The sequence below is a fragment of the Penicillium psychrofluorescens genome, assembly GCF_964197705.1.
Source record: "Penicillium psychrofluorescens genome assembly, chromosome: 1".
Lineage (NCBI taxonomy): Eukaryota > Fungi > Ascomycota > Eurotiomycetes > Eurotiales > Aspergillaceae > Penicillium > Penicillium psychrofluorescens.
Genome location: NC_133439.1, coordinates 1,746,455 through 1,764,934, shown reverse-complemented (window position 1 = coordinate 1,764,934; position 18,480 = coordinate 1,746,455). Strand labels below are relative to the sequence as shown.

The following is an 18,480-nucleotide window of genomic DNA, read 5'->3' as shown; positions in this document are numbered from 1 at the left end:
AGAGATCATCATCGGCAGAACAAAGGGGGTTTCAAATGCGCAAATCGAAATCGAAATCCGGGGTCCTTCCTCTTGTAGTAATCTGCACTCATCTCATGACGGGTGCGACCGACCGACCGACGCTACTGACCATGCGAATCGAGCTTAAGCGCCGCCGACGAGAACCTGGTTGACGGGGATGTGGACTGCGGGGGAGAGCACCGACGTTAGCAGGGAGGTTCTGGAGCTTGGAACTCGTCGACACAAAGCTGGGGCACACTTACTCAGCTTGACAAAGTAACCGATCGCGCCCTGAAAAGAAAGACAAGGTCAGCACGAGCTCGAGATCTTCTGGCGGAGAGGGGGGTGGGGAGGGAGATCGTCGAGAACATACCATCACGAGGAAGCCACAGCCCACGGCGTAGGAGATCTTGTAGAACTCGTCCTTGTCGGCTGGCGATAGAAGGTCAGCATTGGCCCGAGCAGCAAGCAAGTCATCTCATCGACTCACGCTTGGTGCAGCGACGGATGAACTGCGAGCCATCGCGCAGGAAATCCTTGGGGATATCAGCCAGCTCCTGGAGAGTCTCAGACATCTTGACACGGGTTGAGAGACGAGTCTGGTAGATAAACTCGAGGTAGTAGAAGTAGCTGAGCAAGAGGGCACAAAGGAACTGCTTGTCGTAGTCGAAGTCAATGGGCTGCGGGTGTCTCTCGCGGTCGGGCCAAATGGCCTCTCGGGGACGGATTATCTCGCCCTCCGCCACCGCCTCCAGCAGGGCAGAATCCGAGACCGGCTGATCTTCAACCGCATCAAACCAGGGCTTTGCCATCTGCTTCTGCTTCGGCTTGCGCTTCTGCTTTTGAGAACGACCACGACGAGCCATTTTGTTAACAGGGTCTGTTTCTAGGATAGTGGTGTTTTTTGGCGAACAGGGGAAAACTGTGTGGTGACAGCGTTGAAAGGTTCACGTTCTGGGAGAGTTGTGCCTGCCCCCTTTCATCATCTTCTTGTGCGCGCCAATTTTTTGTGCGCACACCCAATCCACTGCCTGTCTGTGGCAGCTGGTCTTGTCTCTCTATCAGTCTTCTCCAGGCACCGCGCTTTTCCTTCTTCTGGACCTGTACCCACGCGTCGAGCTCGAGCTCTCTCCTGTCTATCTCATCGCACTCCAGGTGTGGCTTCTCTTATCACCAGAGACCAGGGTTCTTTCTCTTCGGATTGTACGTATTACTGAGCACTGTGTGTCTGTGTATCTTTTGTCTTTTTGTTCTCTTTGTCCAGCAGGCACTGGGAGCGTGCTGGGACTTGCTGCCTATGGGCTGTTCTCTGGGAAATGACTCCTCCATGCTAATTGATGGCCTGTCTCTGCAGACATGTATTACTGAAACCACCAGAAGAGAGAAAAAAAGAAACAAAGAAGAAGTTTATTCACAAGAATCAAGTCCACTTACCTGCTCTGAGCTTGGCCCTCGGCTGATCTAGTGCGCGCAATGGCGACCGAGGACGATAACTTCGATATTGACATCTACGGGGATGGCGGTGGCTTCAATGCCAACGAACCGGATTTTAAGCAGGACGACTCGTCGGAGCTTGTGCTAGACGCGCCCGAGAACCCGCCTCCGGAGAACAATGTGAAGGTCGAACAACCAGAAATAAAAACGGAACCCTCGCAGCCGTCGGCAGTGACCAATGGAGAGCATCAGACTCAGACCCAACAGCAACAGCAACAGCAACAGCAACAGCAACAGCAACAGCAACAGCAACAGCAACAGCAACAACAACCACAACCACAAGAGCCAGCCGCTCCGCACGGGGTGAAGCGCAAGGAATATGACGACCGATCAACGGACCCGGATGCCACGCCGGCACTGCTCATCTCAGACCTGTTCTGGTGGACAACCGATGACGATATTCGGGGGTGGGTCAACCAGGCCGAGTGCGAGGACGGGCTGAAGGATGTCACATTCAGCGAGCACAAGGTGAACGGGAAGAGCAAAGGGTGAGTATCTCCTCAATCCCCCCAGCCATTGACACTGAAGCTCATCATCGGAATATACGAAACAGCCAAGCATTCGTGGAATTCACCACTCCGCAAGCCGCTACAGCCGCGAAACACAAGATCGAGTCCCTGGGACTGACAGGTTCCTCCGGTCGCAAGCACGTGGTTATCTACACCAATCCGCACGCAAACCCATTCAAAACCCTCCCCAAGGACGCGCCAATGCGCAAAGACAACCGGGCCGTCGGCGGTGGCGGCGGGTTCAACGCTGGCGGCAACCAGAACTTCGGCATGAACTCCATGGGCGGCGGCGGTGGTGGTTTCCGAGGTGGCCGTGGCGGTGGGTACAACCGTGGCATGGGCGGCAACATGGGAGGAGGCTTCAACAACCGCAACAACTTCAATGCCATGGGCGGTGGCGGCGGTGGCTTCCAGGGCGGATCCGGACCCAACAATATGATGGGTGGCTTCCAGGGCCAGCCGATGGGTGGTGGAATGCAGAACTACGGCTTCAATAACCGCGGCAACATGATGGGCGGCATGCGCGGTGGTCCGGGGGGGATGCGTGGTGGTCGTGGTGGGAATACCATGGGTGGACCGAACATGATGGGCGGCATGCCTGGTATGAATCCAATGGGAGGGATGGGGATGAATCCCATGGCCGGGGGCATGGGCCCAATGATGGGTGGAATGGGCGGCAACATGGGCATGCAAGGTGGGTTCAGATCTACTTTTCTTCTTTCGTCCATGCGTCAAACCCTTAGCAGTTAGTTGCTGATACTCATTTCTCTGCAGGACAAGGCTTCCAGGGCCCCAACCAAGGCTTCAATCAGGGCTTCTACAACCCGAACCAAGGCGGTGGTGGTGATGCATCGTGGAACCCGCACGGCGCGAAACGCAGCCGGCAGGAGTGAACGACCTACCGGAAAGTCATACCTTCAACAAGAAACCTCGCTTCTCCTCGCCCCTCGTTGCTTTTGATAAGATGCGGAACGCATTGCTGATTACGGAGTACATTTTCTTGCCTCCATTTCTCAACTCCAGTCCAAGGACTTTCTTCACGCCATGATTCCTACTGACTCTCGCCAACAAACCTGACGTCTATTTTTTTTTATTGTCATTGTCCTTTCCCCATCATGCATGCAAGGGAAGGAAACAAACGGAAAGGGAAAGGGCAAGGGCAGCAAAACTAGGGCTCGTTCTGGATTTCGAGATCTCTGGGTGTTTTTTTAGCTTCTTTCTTAACTGTTTTCTTTTTCCTCTTCTCTTTCTTTCTTTCGATTCAACTGATGTATTAGATGCAAATCAATGGAGTCTGCTGCTTTTATTTTGCCTTGGTGGATGCCCATACACAGCATTACTTGTACATGACGCGAAGCCTATGTAGCATAAATCCTCAGAAGGCGGCGGGGGCCTTAGGCCATTATACCTGCAGTCCAGACATGTGGATCCACGATGCATATGTGGCCGAAGCTTTGATCGAAGAAATAAACTTCCAGGTGTGAGGAAGGACTGCGACTAGATAGGCCAAAATGCGATGTTGAATTCCAGATATGCTAGCACCGTCTACTACTGAGAGGCAGTATGTAATGTGACCATGCCAAACCATAATAATACCCATAATAACCTTGAAATGCCTGGCATCAAATTCGTAAAAATCATAACGTGCGTGGGAACCAAGAAGATCATAAAAATCAAGAACCTCGAGTCAAAGTCAACCATAACCGCCCCTTGTAGTATACAAGACTTATACAGTATGTACACAATCCCTAGACCAATATCAGAATGGATAGCGTATAAAGTCGATAGATAAAGGGTGCTTACCAGAAAGCAGAACTAGGCTTTCAACCTGGGTTAATCAGAAAACAAGAGGACGGTGGTATGGTGTACAGAAGGAAATATGCAACAACATCAAGAGCAAGAAGGATCAGAACATAGGATAGCGACATTTCAATGCATGCAATATATCCAGAAAAAGAGAAGGCAAGACAGATATCGCAGAAAGAAAGAGAAAGATACCTCCCAAGTCAAGGCCAGGAATCATTCAGTCAGCAGCATACCGCCAGCATGGTGGCCTATGTTCAAGAAGAAAAGGACAACATGCATGATAAGCACATAAACGGACTTCAGCTCATCATCGGCGTCATGCGGAATCAGTTTCGAGGACGTATCACCCCCCGCACCATTCATCGAATCCAACAGCTTCTGGAGTAGCCACTCGAGATCGGTAGTAAAAGCCCATTCGCCTTCCAGCTCTTCTTTGGAGCTTGAAAAGGCAGTGACAGACCGAGAAGAAGAGGGTTCCAGGGATGAGGCCTCTGCGGTCTCGTCCGTGTCGCCTTCTTGGACCTTGTTCATCTGCTTTTTATCTGAAGACTCGGCGGCCACGGACGAGCGGAGCTTAAGCAACCGCACTACTACCTGAACTGTTGTCCGCAGGGCATGGCTGTGGCCCGGCCCACGAGACTGAGTGTCTGTATCGCCCACGGCAACCTTGAATGTCAATTCGACGTCTCTGTCAGGAGATAATGCTTTGCGGGTACGCGCTATGTACTGCGGACGAGGCATGGCGCGGCATGGGCAGTTGCACTCCGGAACAGGCTCGAGGCCTTCGATAGTACTCGGGAGCGGAGGCGGGCTGCTCTGCGGTGGGACGAAGGACAAATCTGGTAATAGGTATGAGCACAGACGACTCGCTAGATTATTGGGGGTGGAGGGGTAGTAGAACATACAGTCCCAGGTGCCAGGAAGCACGCTTGAAAGAAGCTCCATGGGTAGCCCGGCAGATTGAGACTTGGTGGCTAAAGGATTGATCCATTTGCCGAGTCTCCGCAGCACGGAACTCGGGCCCATAACAGACGGGCCTTTGAGACGACTGTCATAGAGCAAGGGAAGATTGGGCTCTGGTACTGTAGCGATCATGATCGTGGGGTCGTCTCCGATGCCCAAGTTACCACTGTTGTAGCGGGCGTTCCTGGTGCCGGTTCTATAGCCCTGCGATCCTGGCCATGAAAACACCGCTCCGGTATATGTGTATGGATCTGTGGGGAAAGAAGCAGCGCCGGCCTGCATATCTTGGCCAAATCCTTGGCTTTGGAAATATCCAGGCGTTGTCAAATCACGCGGGTTGACATATGAAGGGCCTTGGAATGCAATCGGTTGATTGACAGGAGCCGGGTGTCCACCAGGGGACTGCACCGCAAGCTGATCAGCGGCGCACTTGTGGCATTGGCCTTCCCGGAAACACTGACTGCATTTGTTGACAATATGAGGACAGCGGGGGCACTTTTGTGCAGGCTCCGGCTGTGGCTTTGGTGGCGGTGGAGGCTTCAAGGAGGAATAATCATCTATTCTCGGGCGCTTAGACCGGCTCTCAGGGACCTGATCGCTGGATTCATTGGCCTTTCGCTCATGCCGAGAGAGTTTGGATATTTGACCGGCCTTGGAGCTGGGCCACAAGGTCTCCCCGTTGATTGGGGGGTTATCGATCTCAGAGTGGGTAGCGAGGCAATTGTAGAACTCATCCCAGCTTTGAACATCCCTGGGGCAAAGAAGACATTGGGTAGGGCAAGCCAATTCTTGACGGACATTGTTGATCTCCGTGGGCTCGAATTTGACCACATTATGGTGCTTGGCAGCGTGCGCTGTGAGCTTGTCACGTCTATACGCGTAATCTCCGCAACGCCGGGGGCACCAGTATCTAAACTGGGGCTGATGATATGTCTCAACGTGGCGTTTAAACGTTCCGTGGTTTTTAAGAGTAGATCGTTTCTCCTTAGGACAAAGTAGGCAATGATACCTAGGCACCTTGGTCGGCTCTTTCCGAGATCCTGCTGCCGGCTCGTTCTCTTGAGTCTTGATATCAAGTGAGCCGGTCCCACGTTGGAGCATCAAGCGGGCCTCATCAAGCATTGAGAGAGCCTCATCGAGCCGATTCGAACTCCGAGCCTCATCAGCTTGTTGGAGATATCGTCTGAACTCGAGATCCTGCGTTTGTTTATGGGCAGGCATGTCAAACCCCAGGGAATCATCTTGCTTCAGCCCCAAATCATGCTGGGGTTGGCCCAGGGCCAATGGAGACTGGGCCAACATTTCCTCAATAGATAAATCGCCCCCTCCGATTCCACGAATTTCGAAATACATATCCCTCGAGCCGACGGGTGGGGCTGCTGCTTCGGAGTCGTAATGTTCTGGCTGCCCGGCTTGGCTAGTTGTGCGGCTTGTAGTTCCGAGAGAGGGATCCCAGAAGCCGTATAGTTCCTGATGTTCGAAAGATTAGCTGTGGCCATGAGCTGTTGATCACGGGCGGCAGTTACTGAAGCCGAACTCTGCGATGACGACGCTGCCATCTCTGTTCCCGATAGATATAGTTGGGAGTCCATAGCAGCGGTGGCGTGTAGTTTCCCCGGGACAAGAGGGAAGGCGGAGGATCAGCACTAGGTGATGGGCAGGGTCTCATACAACTGAAAAGAAGAAAAGTCAAAACAGCATGGTTTGGTTTGACTGAAGGACTACGCAAGAAGTCCTGCGGAAAGGGGGGAATTAAAAGTTGGGGGAGGGGAGTGTATTAATCCTCAGGCATTTCACCTTGGTTTTGAAGTCGAGACGGCCAGACTCGCTTCATTGAGGCGATGCCGGGGGTCGGGGAATGATGGGTCTTCTGCGTTGGCTCCGCCATGGCTTAAGGCGGAAAATGATCTTCGGCACGCCCTCTATGCGCTCAACTCGACACCCATCTGCCTCTCCGCATGTCTCCTCGGCACTGAAGCAAGCCTTCCATCTCTCCAAAGCGGGATCGCAATATGAGGCGGAGGCGTATCCTCTATAGCACAGCCCCCCGAGCGTAGCTGCTTATCAGTGACAATCTAGGCTCGTCACCCACAATCCTTCCGACGTCACCTACACTGGATGAATGCAAGACACTACCGAATTTCCCCGATGGGCGCGGAATCTGCAACGAGCCAGATCGAGGATTTTCTTGGATATCCCCCCTGGCTGCATTAGTCACTTTGTCGGGCACCAAAAGTCACGCGGTCACAAACCGGCCACCCCCGCATTTTAAGCCTCACTCTCGAATCAGAGAGTTGAGCGAATCTGTTCACCGGGAGTCTAGCATTGACTTTGGGCTTTTGGCACGGGCTTGACTGCCCTGACATGATATACATACTTCCACGCTCTTGGACAATTGTACAACCAGCCGGAAAGCCAAGACCGGATGACACTCGAATGCGCTCCGACGCCCCGGAGAACCCACCTCGATTTGATTCGTGTTTGACCAAGTCAGCTGGGACAGCCGGGCGTTCATTTCCATGCTAATCCAGTCTGCCTGACTGCGGGTTGACTAGTAAATCTTCGTGTTCTAAAATGAGGGATTTTCGGATCCAGCTGAATGATTGTGGACCTCCTTTACAAGGAGAATACTTGATCCTCAGTGCGTAGTGTTACGCAGCAAGCTCCTTCTTGCGCCTTCTAGCGTTTCTTGGCGCCCTGTCCGTGGATCCCCTGGACGGGATCTTCATAGAACCGTGGGTGCGATCGCGGGTTCCACAAAATTAATTTAGTTCCACTGGAAATAACCCGTGGGGCCAGTTGCTTCAATGATAATGCCACCGCCATCCAAGGGATATCAAGTGCCCATCCGAACGGGGACATGATAACCGAATCGCAACGGAAAAGAGGGGGTAGCGACGGCAGGCAGACCGGATGTATTTTCCTGATCCCAATAGACAACAACCCGGGGAGCGGAGGACTGGAGTCTGATAAAGCATCTCCACATACACGATCCGCCGGACTGCGGAGAAAAGGATTACGATGAACAAATGGGTAAATATCCGAATCCATATCTCTATCTATAACTAACGCCACGATCTATATACCCAACGTCAAGAACAAGTACCTAAAACAATGAGATGACACAAAAAGAACCCCAATCGATAAACCAGGGTGCCAACGCCCCGCCACTCGTCCCGTCCCATCCCATCCCATCCCATCCCATCCCATCGCATGCCGATAAAATGATCTAGAACTGGATGTTGACAGAAATAGCGCTCTGCATCACTATTTACCCCCGATGCAATTGTTTCAAGAGGCAAAACAGAGGGGAAACATAAAGTATTCAAACAGGGATGATTAGCTCCGTCTGTTGACACTGGACCATGGGGACGAATTGGTGGGCTTCGGGAACGTCGAGGAGCCTTTGCTTGTCGTATAAGTCTTGGACGAAGTGCCGGTGGACTTGCCTCCGATTTTAAGCTCAGTGTCCTTTGGAATCCTGATGTTGGATTGCCAGGCGCCCATGCCGCGAAGGTCTGGATTGGAGGAAGGCATTTGGCTGCTCAGGGACACAGTTCAGTTAGCTTGCAGTCCTGTATACAGAGCTAGGTAGGACTCACCTGGAATGTGTGATGAAGGATAGTCTCTTAGGAAGTCTTGGTTGTTTGGTGATAGCAGCACTTTCTGGAGAGATTTCAAGATCTTTTTATATTCAGTCAGTTTCTACCTGTCTAAACACCAAGGAGAAGAACAGTCGCTGCCTACCGGTGACAGTACCTGGGTGAGGGCTGTGAAGGTTGGGAGAATCGGGTGCGTGGTGGCCGTGTATGCCGATCACCACCGCCATTTCGAACACTCGATTGCAATAATAATAAGCTATAACACGTTTTATGAGTGCTTGGTGGTGGAGGGCAAGCAGACGAAGTAGCGGTGGTGACCGCCACCGCCGTGACTTAGGGTCAATGTCATAGAATGTACCTGCATAATCAAGTCTGGAAGATACAAGTACGGCATAATTTGGGTGACGATGACACGCAACTAAAAAATGAACGAATCACCTTGCCAGATGTCTGGAATGGATGCGGAAATTTTGTATACTTGGTGGGTGGGCCCGTGGTGGTCTGGTCATTGGCCCCGTCCATGTATACGTTTGGTTTGCGGGCCGAGTAAGTAGTTTACATCGGCTTCCCAATACCGGGTGCTAGACACCTGATTCGTCTGTTGTGGGGCTCGAGCCCGGACAGATGTCCGTGATTGGATTGCCAGTCTGCAGCGGGTGAAAGTGTATCAGCCGACTTTGGGGCGGGCTCGACGTGTTGAATCGATATGTACTGTAATGACTACTCCTGCTAGTATTCTCGTTTATCTCGACAAGGCGCAGCGCAAAAAAAGAGTCCACCCGGGGGTCACGATGGGATGAAGCAGGGGTTTTGGGTGAATTATTGCGTCAGCATCTAGCTAGAGCTGTAACTGTACGGAAACATGCAGGGCAGTCATAGCATTACTTAAAAACGCCAGGTCAATCCCAGAAATATGACTAGCGTCTAACCTGTCCGGGTCGCATTATAGATTGGAGCGAATCACCGAGTCCAATATTCTGGTCAGACGCCATGGAGAGAGCGTTTTCTCAGTTGGCCGTTCCTGCATCCGAAAACATGTTTATTTCTATCTCCCCAGAAGGCCGCTGTGTGTACAGGCCGTGTGTTGCGTGGAGAACTTCATCCGGCCCCCGCTTTGGAGATGGTATTGGCCGCTATCTTTACATCCATTGGTTCGGAAGTGTACATAATAGTGTGCACCTCCGAGACGGTCGGTTTAGGTCCTGTTTCTATCACCCTTCGGATAAAATCATGGACGGCGATATATATAGTTCCCTTGAACGGACAAGTTCCCTTCTTGGAAAGTGAACCTCCTGCCTTCAACGACATACGGTATTACTGTACCAATGTTTTGTAGCACACTTTGTACGATACATACTAGCGCTATCACCGTGGTGCACGCCAAGGTGGACTATGACCTCACACTGGGTAAAACGACAAGGTTGAGCGCCCGAAGCGGCTTAGATTCGTAAAATGGACATACTGTTACCGTAGTCGTCCCAATCCAAGACTCCCCGGGCGACTGCACCAAGGCAAACCGACGCATCTCCGCACGAACCCATTGTATTTCTCATGCTGCGTTGGTCCAACCAGGGTTGTTCCGTTTTAGTCATGCTTCCAGTAACGGTCTCCCTCGGATCTCTGGGAGAACACCCCCGGGGGCCGGGATGAACTCACCATAGGTTCCACTGGAGTGACTGACTTGGCCTCGGCATTACTCTCCTCTTATGCACTAGTCTACCTCGGTCAAAAAGGGCACACTCGAGGCAACGGACAGTACTATTGGACCATTTCGGAGCATCACTCCTCAGGGCAGACGCACCAATTGTAAAGCAGAAAGATTTGTGGGGCATTACGGTGCCCTGACTGTTGGCCCAAGGCAGCAACCATTTCCAGTTTCTCTCGAGATAGAGGAAAGGCGGCATGGTGTATGAGCGCGACTAAACTAAGTGAAAGTGGAGGGGCTTTGGACCAACGCCATCCCTCGTGATGTTTGAAGGAAAGTTTTACGAGGTGCCTTGAAAATGGTTAAAAAGTGTACCTATACTGTAGAATCGGTGTTAGTTTCCTTTCCCAGCAAATAAAAGCAGGACAAAATCCGTTTATATGCGCAACATTTTCCACAATAACAATCCAGACGATCCCTGCCTAGTTCCAATAAAATCGATGGGTACAAATGCCCTTATACATATCTTGACGGGGCAGTCCGAGTTACGGAGCGGCTGTAAGCGAACTCGAGAAAGGAGACGGCCAGTCTCCGGTGTGGTTATAACAGCCACATCGGTTAACCGGATAATCACTACAGTCCCGGCAGGAAACCATTATTGAGACTGGCTCCGACTACTCTCAAACAGCTGGGTGTGCGCAGTGATTCCGCACACAATAGTTAATTAAGTTGGCACTTTCAGCTTACGGATAGATCTCACGACAGTTAGCAGGCTTGCAAATTGCCTTGACTAGGCCGAAAATCCCCAACTCTGACGCTAATAACCCAGAAGAATTAAGTCAATTATGAATTATCGTGAACTAGCCTACACTGAAAAGACAGGTGACATATAGCGACGACAATCCCTAGCCCTGGACCCGTCCATCAATTTCGTGGCAATGGGCGTAAGCAGATAAGACAGGGTCAAGACCAGTAAGACGACATCGCACAGACAGAAAGGAAAGAGGGAACATGGGGAAGAAAAGGACGATATAGACACAGCGCTGGGCAGGATGGAAGAGACAAGACAGATTGAACAATCATGCAAAAAGGAGCTTTCGCGCTTGGAATCATGAGACCCAAGGCGAAAAAGGAGAGAACAAGAGACACGGAGAGAGAAATAACCATGAAGGAAAGGCATGATCAAAGAAGGCATATGTGAGGATGATATGTGCAAGAGACAAGGGAGGGAGAATCAAGTCAAGGAGGTCAAGTAATCCGCCGCCTGAGGTTCACGTCAGTCAATTGCCATGAGAATCATAACTCGAAGGAGGCACATACCTTGTCAAGGTTATAATCAAACTTTTCTAACGCGGTCAACGAATCATTGCGCGGGAAACCCATTCCAGTCAGACGCTGGAGGATCAGATCATCTTCGCCGGAGTCGTTGTTGAGAGCCCAACCAGGCTGCTTCTCCTTCGCTCCATTGGTCTCCTCGCCAGTGTGAGCTTTGGCGCCATCGAGGGGTGCAAAGAGAGCGTCCCAGTCGTGACCACCAGCCTTGGGTCCATCTCCACTCGAGGTAACAGCTTGAGCGGCCGGAGCTTGGACATTGTTTTCGAACGAGAAGAAATCAGACGACCCGGCCTGGCCCGCGTCGCTGGGCGAAGCCCTGTACTGTTTCTGAGACGGCGAGTCGAAGGAAAAGTCAAAGTCACCGGCATTCTTGGTATCGTGGTTCTCCCGGTCGGACTCTTCGTCGTCTTCGGCATCCTGCGCAGGGGCGAGGTTGTGCCCGGCAAAGGCGGCGGCAAAGTCCGGAGCTCCCGTCTTGGCTGTGGTTGTCGGTTCCGGGGAGGCATCTCGCTGCGGCTCATTACCCACCATAGGCGCTCCAGTGGCTGATTCTACCGAATGAGGTGCGTCTGGAGGAGCAGTAGGATCAGAACGCTCGGGAAGAAGCCCGTTGAACTCTGGCGGAATGTGGCTAGTGTCTTCCGTGGAGACAGTCTCATCGTACTTGGGAGGACTGAGTTGGGCCTCGGCCGCAGGAGGCTGGCTAGAAGAAACCGCGGCTCCAGGGGTCGGGAAAGCTGCCAGCTGAGCGGCGTCAAGAGACTGTACCGGCTTCTCTACCTTTTGCGACACAGGTGTGAAATTGTCATCAAAACCCAAGGTCTCTTCATCATCAGAGCTTTCGTCATCTTCATCGTCGTCATGGTGGACTTCCTGAATTGGAGGGAATTCCGATGGAGCTGCGGCTGAGGTCCCGTTCGTTTTCTCGGGTGCGGAACCCTGTTTCATGCTTGCAAAAGCCTCCTCGAAATCATTTGCATTTTGGGACACAGATCGCTTGTGAGCTTTGCTGCCAAAGAGCTCATCAAATGTGAGATCTCCTTTGCCTTCAGCCTGAGCCTCGGTGGGAGAGACTGTCGACGACGCAGAGGGAGGAAGCTCCTGAGATTGGCCCAGCATCCCGGGGACTTCATCGAATGGAGACCGAGCAGGGAAACCCTCTACAGTCGAAGGTGGAGCACGGCTGTAGTCGCTGGACTCGGCAACTGAGAGGGCATCGCTAGCGCCTGCTTGAGATGGGGTTGCTCTCCCCGAGGTTTCAGGGGCACCAAATCGACTGCCTGGAGGGGACACCATAGTTGATGATGTCACTGACTGGTTCTCATTGAAAGGAAGAAAGTTTGGGGTCATCTGCCGCGACTGGCTTGGAGTCGGGGGATCAATAGGCGAGCCGGATGGGAAAGCTCCAGGCAATGACCCAGGCAAAATTGCAGGAGGAGGAGAGACAGACGGAGTGGGCACGGAAGAACCAGTAGACTCAACAGTGGATGGTTGGGCTGAAGGCGATTGGGAACGGAACGAGGTTGGCGGCGCGCCTGCAGCAGGTGAAGCCGCAAACGACTGGCCGAAGAGGCTGTCAAATGCCTTCTGTTGGTCATTCGAGACCTCGGGCGAACGAGCACGCTCACTTGAGCTGCCCGTCATAGTTCTCCGGAAGAAGGGATTCGTGTTCTGGCTAACAGAAGAAGCAGCGGGGCTGGTGACCTCAGGCACACTGGTAGCCTGCGTGGCAGATTCGTCTGTATACTGTGGAGTCTCCTTCGAAACGCTATCAATCTCCTCCTGCATTTTATCCCGCTCACCCTCAACAGTGGCCAGTTGCTTTTTATTGATTGCGACTAGACCTTTCTGCTGTCGAGCGCCAGAGCGCGCCTTCTCCAGCGCCGGCTTGAGTTGGGCAACTTCGGCATTGGCTTGACGAATCTTTTCCTTGAGGCTGAGATTTTCCTGTTGGTCGGCAGTCAAGGCCGTAGAGATTTGGTTGTATTGGTTCTGCAAATCCTGACGGCTGCCGTCGAGCAGAGCATATTGCTGGCTGAGCTTCTCGGTCTCGGCCTTCGAAGCGTTTAGCCGTTCTTCGAGGGTTTTGAAGTTCGCCACCTCCTGCTCATACATGGCCCGCGCTTGGGCCAGTCGCGCTTCGAAATCTCGCTTCTGCTGTGATGTTTGCGAAAGACTCTGTTCAGCCGAACTTCGCTTTTCCTGCACAGTGTGCATCTCCTTTGCCAATGAACCAATTTGATTGGAAAGATTTGCCAGCTCAGTAGTCTCTTGGGTAAGCTTCTTCGACTCCTCTGGGTCGTTGTCACCAAGTAGATCATCCGACGGAGGAGGGGGCGATCGAGGAGTAAAAGAAGCGCCAGCTGATGCTCCTGTCGCTTGAGGCTGCAAGCTTTGGCCAAAGGTCGAGGTAGGAACAAACGGCTTGAAAGTCGTTGACACCGTCGGAGGTGAGGCTCTAGAGGATGGCGACCCAGGGGTTTGAAACGCGTTGTTGGACCCGCCAGTGGACTGAGGCATCTGCGGCTGGGGGGCCGGTGGACTATCCAGGCCAAAGAGATCGTCGGCAGCAGAACGCACTGAAGGGGGAGCTTGGAGCGGAGGGGCCGGGGCCGGGGCCGCCGCTGGCGAAGCGGGTTGGCGGCGCATGTTGGGAGGGATCAGAGCAGGCGGCAGGACCTGGGGCAGTTGGTCCTTGCCACTCCGTTGCATGCGAACCAGGTACATGGCGACAGCAAATTCCTCTCGAGTCAACTGGCCGTCGGCATCGATATCTGCAAGGTCCCAGATTTGCGCCAGCATCTCCTCCGGTAGTTGTGCCTTCAGGAAGAAAGCAACGGCCTGGTCACCCGTGATCATCCCCACCTTGCCAGTGTCGACAGTTTCGAAGATGGTATCAAAGTGTGCCTTCTCCTGCGGTGTGACAAGCCAGTCGCCGGTAGGCTGGGCTGAGATCGGGCTTCCGAATGTAGGTCGACCGCCTGTGCTCATAGGGCTGGCAGTCCGATGAGGACCACCAGAAAATTGTTTTGGAATGGCTGGCACAGGCGGAACCTCCGGTCGGGAGCTGAAGGAGGACCGCGCGGAACCGCGACGAGCGGCCGCATCGTATAGCCCCGGAGGCAGTGTCTGCGGAATACCTCGCAACGCGCCAGACTTGTACGAGGTCAGAAGGTGCATTGAGATGATGAACTCGGTGGCATCGAGGGCACCACGCTGTCTAGTGTCCGACAAGCCCCATATCCGGCCGAGGACCTCGTTTGGCAATCTTGCCCGTTCAAAGATTTGTCTCGCCGCTTCGCCTGCAGTGACCAGTCCCAATGTTAGAATATCGAAATGGGTGTGGACTTAGATTGACTACTTGCCTGAGAGGAGACCACTGGCAGTATCTGACTTCTCGAAAAGGGAGACAAATTTGTTGGCATCTTCGGCCGTCAAGGGAGGCACGCGAATAGGTCCACCAGAACTCGAGGGAGGACTCGTGGTGCCAGATTCCGGTGTAGTATCGACGGTAACCCCCTCGAATCGGGGCAGGGGACCGGCTAAAGCGAGAACAGAATCAGTAATTTATCGGGTTGCAACTTTAGAAAACAACACTTACGTTGCAGTGCCAGCTCCTCGGAAGGAGAGCGACCAGCCTGTGCATGTCCAATCAATCGCAGGACAATGCCAAAGCCAGAGGGAGTCAAAAGACCCCTGTTTTCTCTATCCGCGATCTGCCATATCTGCAACGGGTGGAAGGACATCAGTCACGTCTTCAGGTTTGGTGTCTCATATTCACATACCAGACCAAGAGTATCGGGCGCTAGCTTTGTCTTCTCGAAGAACGGGACGGCGATCTCGCCGGTGATGACGCCGAGATTGGTGGTATCGGCCGCCTGGAAGAACTGGTAGAACACGCGCTTCTCCTCAGGCGTGAGGTTGAGATTGGGATGCCGTTGAGCTGTGCGATTGACGACCGCGTGTAATTGTCAGCTTCAGTGCTTTGCGCATGGGGATAGATGCGAAATAGGACAGGCAGGCGGAGAGGGGGAGTCGAGTCGATCTCCTGATCTGCACCCAAAGTTGCCTTGGGGGCTGTCAAAACAAAATAGAGACATCGCTTACCAGTGTCAGCCATGGCTAGGACCTAGGAGGAGGCTAACTCCCCTCCTGCCAGATGAGTTCACAAAAGTCGGGGTTCCCGGAGGGACAGGGTGGAGGAACACGCAATGCCGTCAGCAGAGTGCGGGAGAGACCACGAGCATGAATGGGGAATCCAAGCGCAGCTGCAGAAAACGGTGGAGAGGAAAAGAGACTCGGGGGGGAGTGAGTGGCAGTGGCCAGGCGCAAGGACATGCAAGTAGTGCCTGGAATGAAGATCCAGAGCAGAGAGGCTGGAGTCGATGTCGTAACGGGGGAAGCTGCTGGGACGGAAGGCGGTCAGCCGGGTTAGCGCGCATTCATTCCCCCATTAGTATTGTGCTAAGTGTACACCACTATATGCCATGATAATGTTTTGTGTCGATTTATGTAGATAGGCTAGGAGTTATTATTGAATATCTATAGGGTTTATCAAGCCCATAGAGTGGGAGGGAGTTGCGGTGTTCCCAGATCTAAATTAGCGCAAGGAGGTAGGGTTAATCCATACGCCGAGGTCTATCTAGGCAGAAACAAAAGCAGCAAGTCATAAAGCGCCTCGGTACGGAGGAGTTTAGGGCTGACTATTGGCAACAGATGCCTAAATAGAACAAAAGCCACATGACAGAAAAGAATACATGTCAGGATCAGTGAATTCCCTCTTCCGTTTAAGTTTGCCATTTATCGTTGGTGCCGCTATATATAAATACCGCATTTCACGCCGAGTCATACAATTAACTGATTCTTATGCATAAGATCATCTGTTCTCAAATACGAAAAACTGCTAGATAACCCGTCGTGATGCAAATGCCAGTCAACTCCAATACCCCTGAATTGGCCGTTGTACCATCTAGTCCCAGAGAAAACCGATCAGCTTTCTCCACAGAGGACGCTCTTTCTCAACCTCCACATCACTGGCTGCACGCTCCAGGGCCTCTTCCAGTGGTATCTCGGACAACTTGACTATGCTGGTACGTTTATATACCTTCCACGCTATGTAGGCGGCGATAACGAGGGGGATATCTCTGCGACAGATTGCTGTCAGGAACATTTTCCTTTTCTGAGAGGCGCGAACCAAACTTACAAGTACGATGATACGAAGTTGCTGGCGGACCAGTTGCCCTTCGTGAAAACAGGAAACCCAGCGGTCAGGAGAATGACAATACACATGACCAATGCCGCCGGTGTCGAATATTCTGTTTCCAATTGTTGTCAGTGCATGCTAGATAGGGCAATGGCAGCTTACGTACCAGTAAATCGGCTGTGCCACGGAAGTAGTTCCAGAGACAGTCCTTGCTTCTTCATCGCACGAAGGAGCCGCCAGTGATTCAGCAGAACCGTGATCCAAGATATCAGCACACCACACGCGGTGAGGTCGACCAGCCACCAAAAAACTGTCAATGCGCCGTCTGACAGGCTCATAAACGAGAGGAACATGAACGCCGAGAAGAAGAGGACGCAGACGTATGGTGCACCCCAAGGAGTGGTTTTGAGGAAGATAGCAGGCGCTTGCTTCTTCAATGCCAAGCCGTATAGGACTCGTGTACCGGAAAGTAAGGCCTGATTTGAAGAGGACCAAGCTGATGTTATCACAATGGCGTTGACAATTGATGGTACACCGCGTAGCCCTGCCGCACTTGCCGCAATGACGAATGGACTCTGTGCTGCTGTTCCTGATTCATCATCGAGCCGACGGTCATCACTGGGAACGAGCATGCCGACAATGAGGACGGCAAGAACGTAGAATGTCGCGACTCGAACGAAGACCCTCTTGCAAGCATTCGGCACGGCAACTCTAGGGTTTCGCGTCTCGGCTGCAGCCATGGCAATGCTTTCGACACCAGCGAAACTGAAGACTGCATTGCTCATCACTGCCCAATAAGCCAGGAAGCGCCCCCAGCTCCCGCTCGCGATATATTCGACGAATGGTCCAGGACTATTCCAGTATCTGAATCCAATTCGAGGGGTTCCAGGAACTCCACCCAAGTCAATGACCAAACCGAGAAGGATGAGGAAAATGATGAAGACGATCTTGAGTAGGGCAAACCAGAATTCAACTTCACCATAGATGCCGATGAATGATAGACCGATAATGACAGTCAACACGATGAATATCATTATCCAAAGCGAGGGGTTGATGTCGGTCCAATACTGGAAAAGGACGCATATTGCAGTGATTTCAGTCGGAATGGAAAGGCAGTTGCCGTATACCAAGTTGTAGCTGTCAGGTAGAGTCAGTGAGACCTTGGAGCCACTCCTGGAACAACGCAACTTACCCAATGGCAAATCCCAGGGCTGGGTCGACGAGCACCTCAGCGTGTCGTACGAAACTGCCAGTAACGGGGAGTAAGGCTGTCACCTCACCCAATGCATATTGCACTGAGCAGACAATAATGCCAACAGTTGCGTAACCGAGTAATGCGCCGAGTGGTCCAGCTGTCTGAATTGAACCTCCTAGACCTAGGAAGAGTCCCGTACCCTGTGCGCGCTGTGAGTCGGATAACTACAAGCGAGGGTAAAGTATGTCGTCCTTACGATAGCTCCTGCGATGGCAATAAGACCAATGTGGCGCTGATGCAGACCTCTTCGAAGATCTTGATCTTCCCTGACTGTCACGAAGTCGCTTTCGTCGGGCCCCGCAAATGCTGCGGGGACTGCATCGCTCCGTAGGTGCTTTGAACCCGTTTCGGAAGAGTTTACCATGGCGATAAAAGGTTGTTGGCCGATGGCAAGGTTCTTAAAAGTAGCGAGGTTGGTGTGTGACCATGGTCAGTCCGCTTTCCTCCGTATGTTTTGGTGGTCGGAGAATTGCGTGCTCGATCTCACCCTCGTGGTTATCTTGAATTACCTAGTCTAACTTGAGTCCCCCACTTGATGCCTTATCTAGCCACTCACTCAGGTGCTTTATCAGCTTCAAAGAAGAGTCTTAACACACAGTAAGCAATGTATGAGGCTGTCTACCTAGGGGATTTCCTCTGCCAGCTCTGGCTTTCCCCTTCCGTTTTAG

At 52.5% G+C, this 18,480-nt stretch overlaps 5 protein-coding genes across 5 annotated transcripts; 1 reads left to right on the top strand and 4 right to left on the bottom strand.

The window, feature by feature from the left end:
• Positions 1-144: 144 nt before the first annotated feature.
• Positions 145-866, bottom strand: PFLUO_LOCUS657 (uncharacterized protein; the record flags this gene model as incomplete). The annotated part of the gene is made up of 4 exons (XM_073784166.1): positions 145-185; positions 264-291; positions 374-432; positions 491-866. 4 exons carry the CDS (start codon positions 864-866, stop codon positions 145-147), a joined length of 504 nt encoding a protein of 167 aa, XP_073634754.1.
• Positions 867-1,473: 607 nt separating this feature from the next.
• PFLUO_LOCUS656 (uncharacterized protein) lies at positions 1,474-2,896 on the top strand (the record flags this gene model as incomplete). The annotated part of the gene is made up of 3 exons (XM_073784155.1): positions 1,474-1,982; positions 2,048-2,697; positions 2,778-2,896. The coding sequence occupies 3 exons, from the start codon at positions 1,474-1,476 to the stop codon at positions 2,894-2,896; spliced, it is 1,278 nt and encodes a 425-aa protein (XP_073634753.1).
• A 1,126-nt stretch (positions 2,897-4,022) lies between these two features.
• On the bottom strand, positions 4,023-6,074 carry PFLUO_LOCUS655 (uncharacterized protein; the record flags this gene model as incomplete). The annotated part of the gene is made up of 3 exons (XM_073784144.1): positions 4,023-4,648; positions 4,715-5,643; positions 5,782-6,074. The coding sequence occupies 3 exons, from the start codon at positions 6,072-6,074 to the stop codon at positions 4,023-4,025; spliced, it is 1,848 nt and encodes a 615-aa protein (XP_073634752.1).
• A 5,179-nt stretch (positions 6,075-11,253) lies between these two features.
• PFLUO_LOCUS654 (uncharacterized protein) lies at positions 11,254-15,474 on the bottom strand (the record flags this gene model as incomplete). The annotated part of the gene is made up of 6 exons (XM_073784133.1): positions 11,254-11,283; positions 11,340-14,656; positions 14,735-14,896; positions 14,956-15,079; positions 15,140-15,297; positions 15,462-15,474. 6 exons carry the CDS (start codon positions 15,472-15,474, stop codon positions 11,254-11,256), a joined length of 3,804 nt encoding a protein of 1,267 aa, XP_073634751.1.
• Positions 15,475-16,323: 849 nt separating this feature from the next.
• Positions 16,324-18,176, bottom strand: PFLUO_LOCUS653 (uncharacterized protein; the record flags this gene model as incomplete). Its single annotated transcript, XM_073784122.1, has 5 exons — positions 16,324-16,498; positions 16,558-16,669; positions 16,724-17,694; positions 17,750-17,952; positions 18,009-18,176. 5 exons carry the CDS (start codon positions 18,174-18,176, stop codon positions 16,324-16,326), a joined length of 1,629 nt encoding a protein of 542 aa, XP_073634750.1.
• Positions 18,177-18,480: the final 304 nt, after the last annotated feature.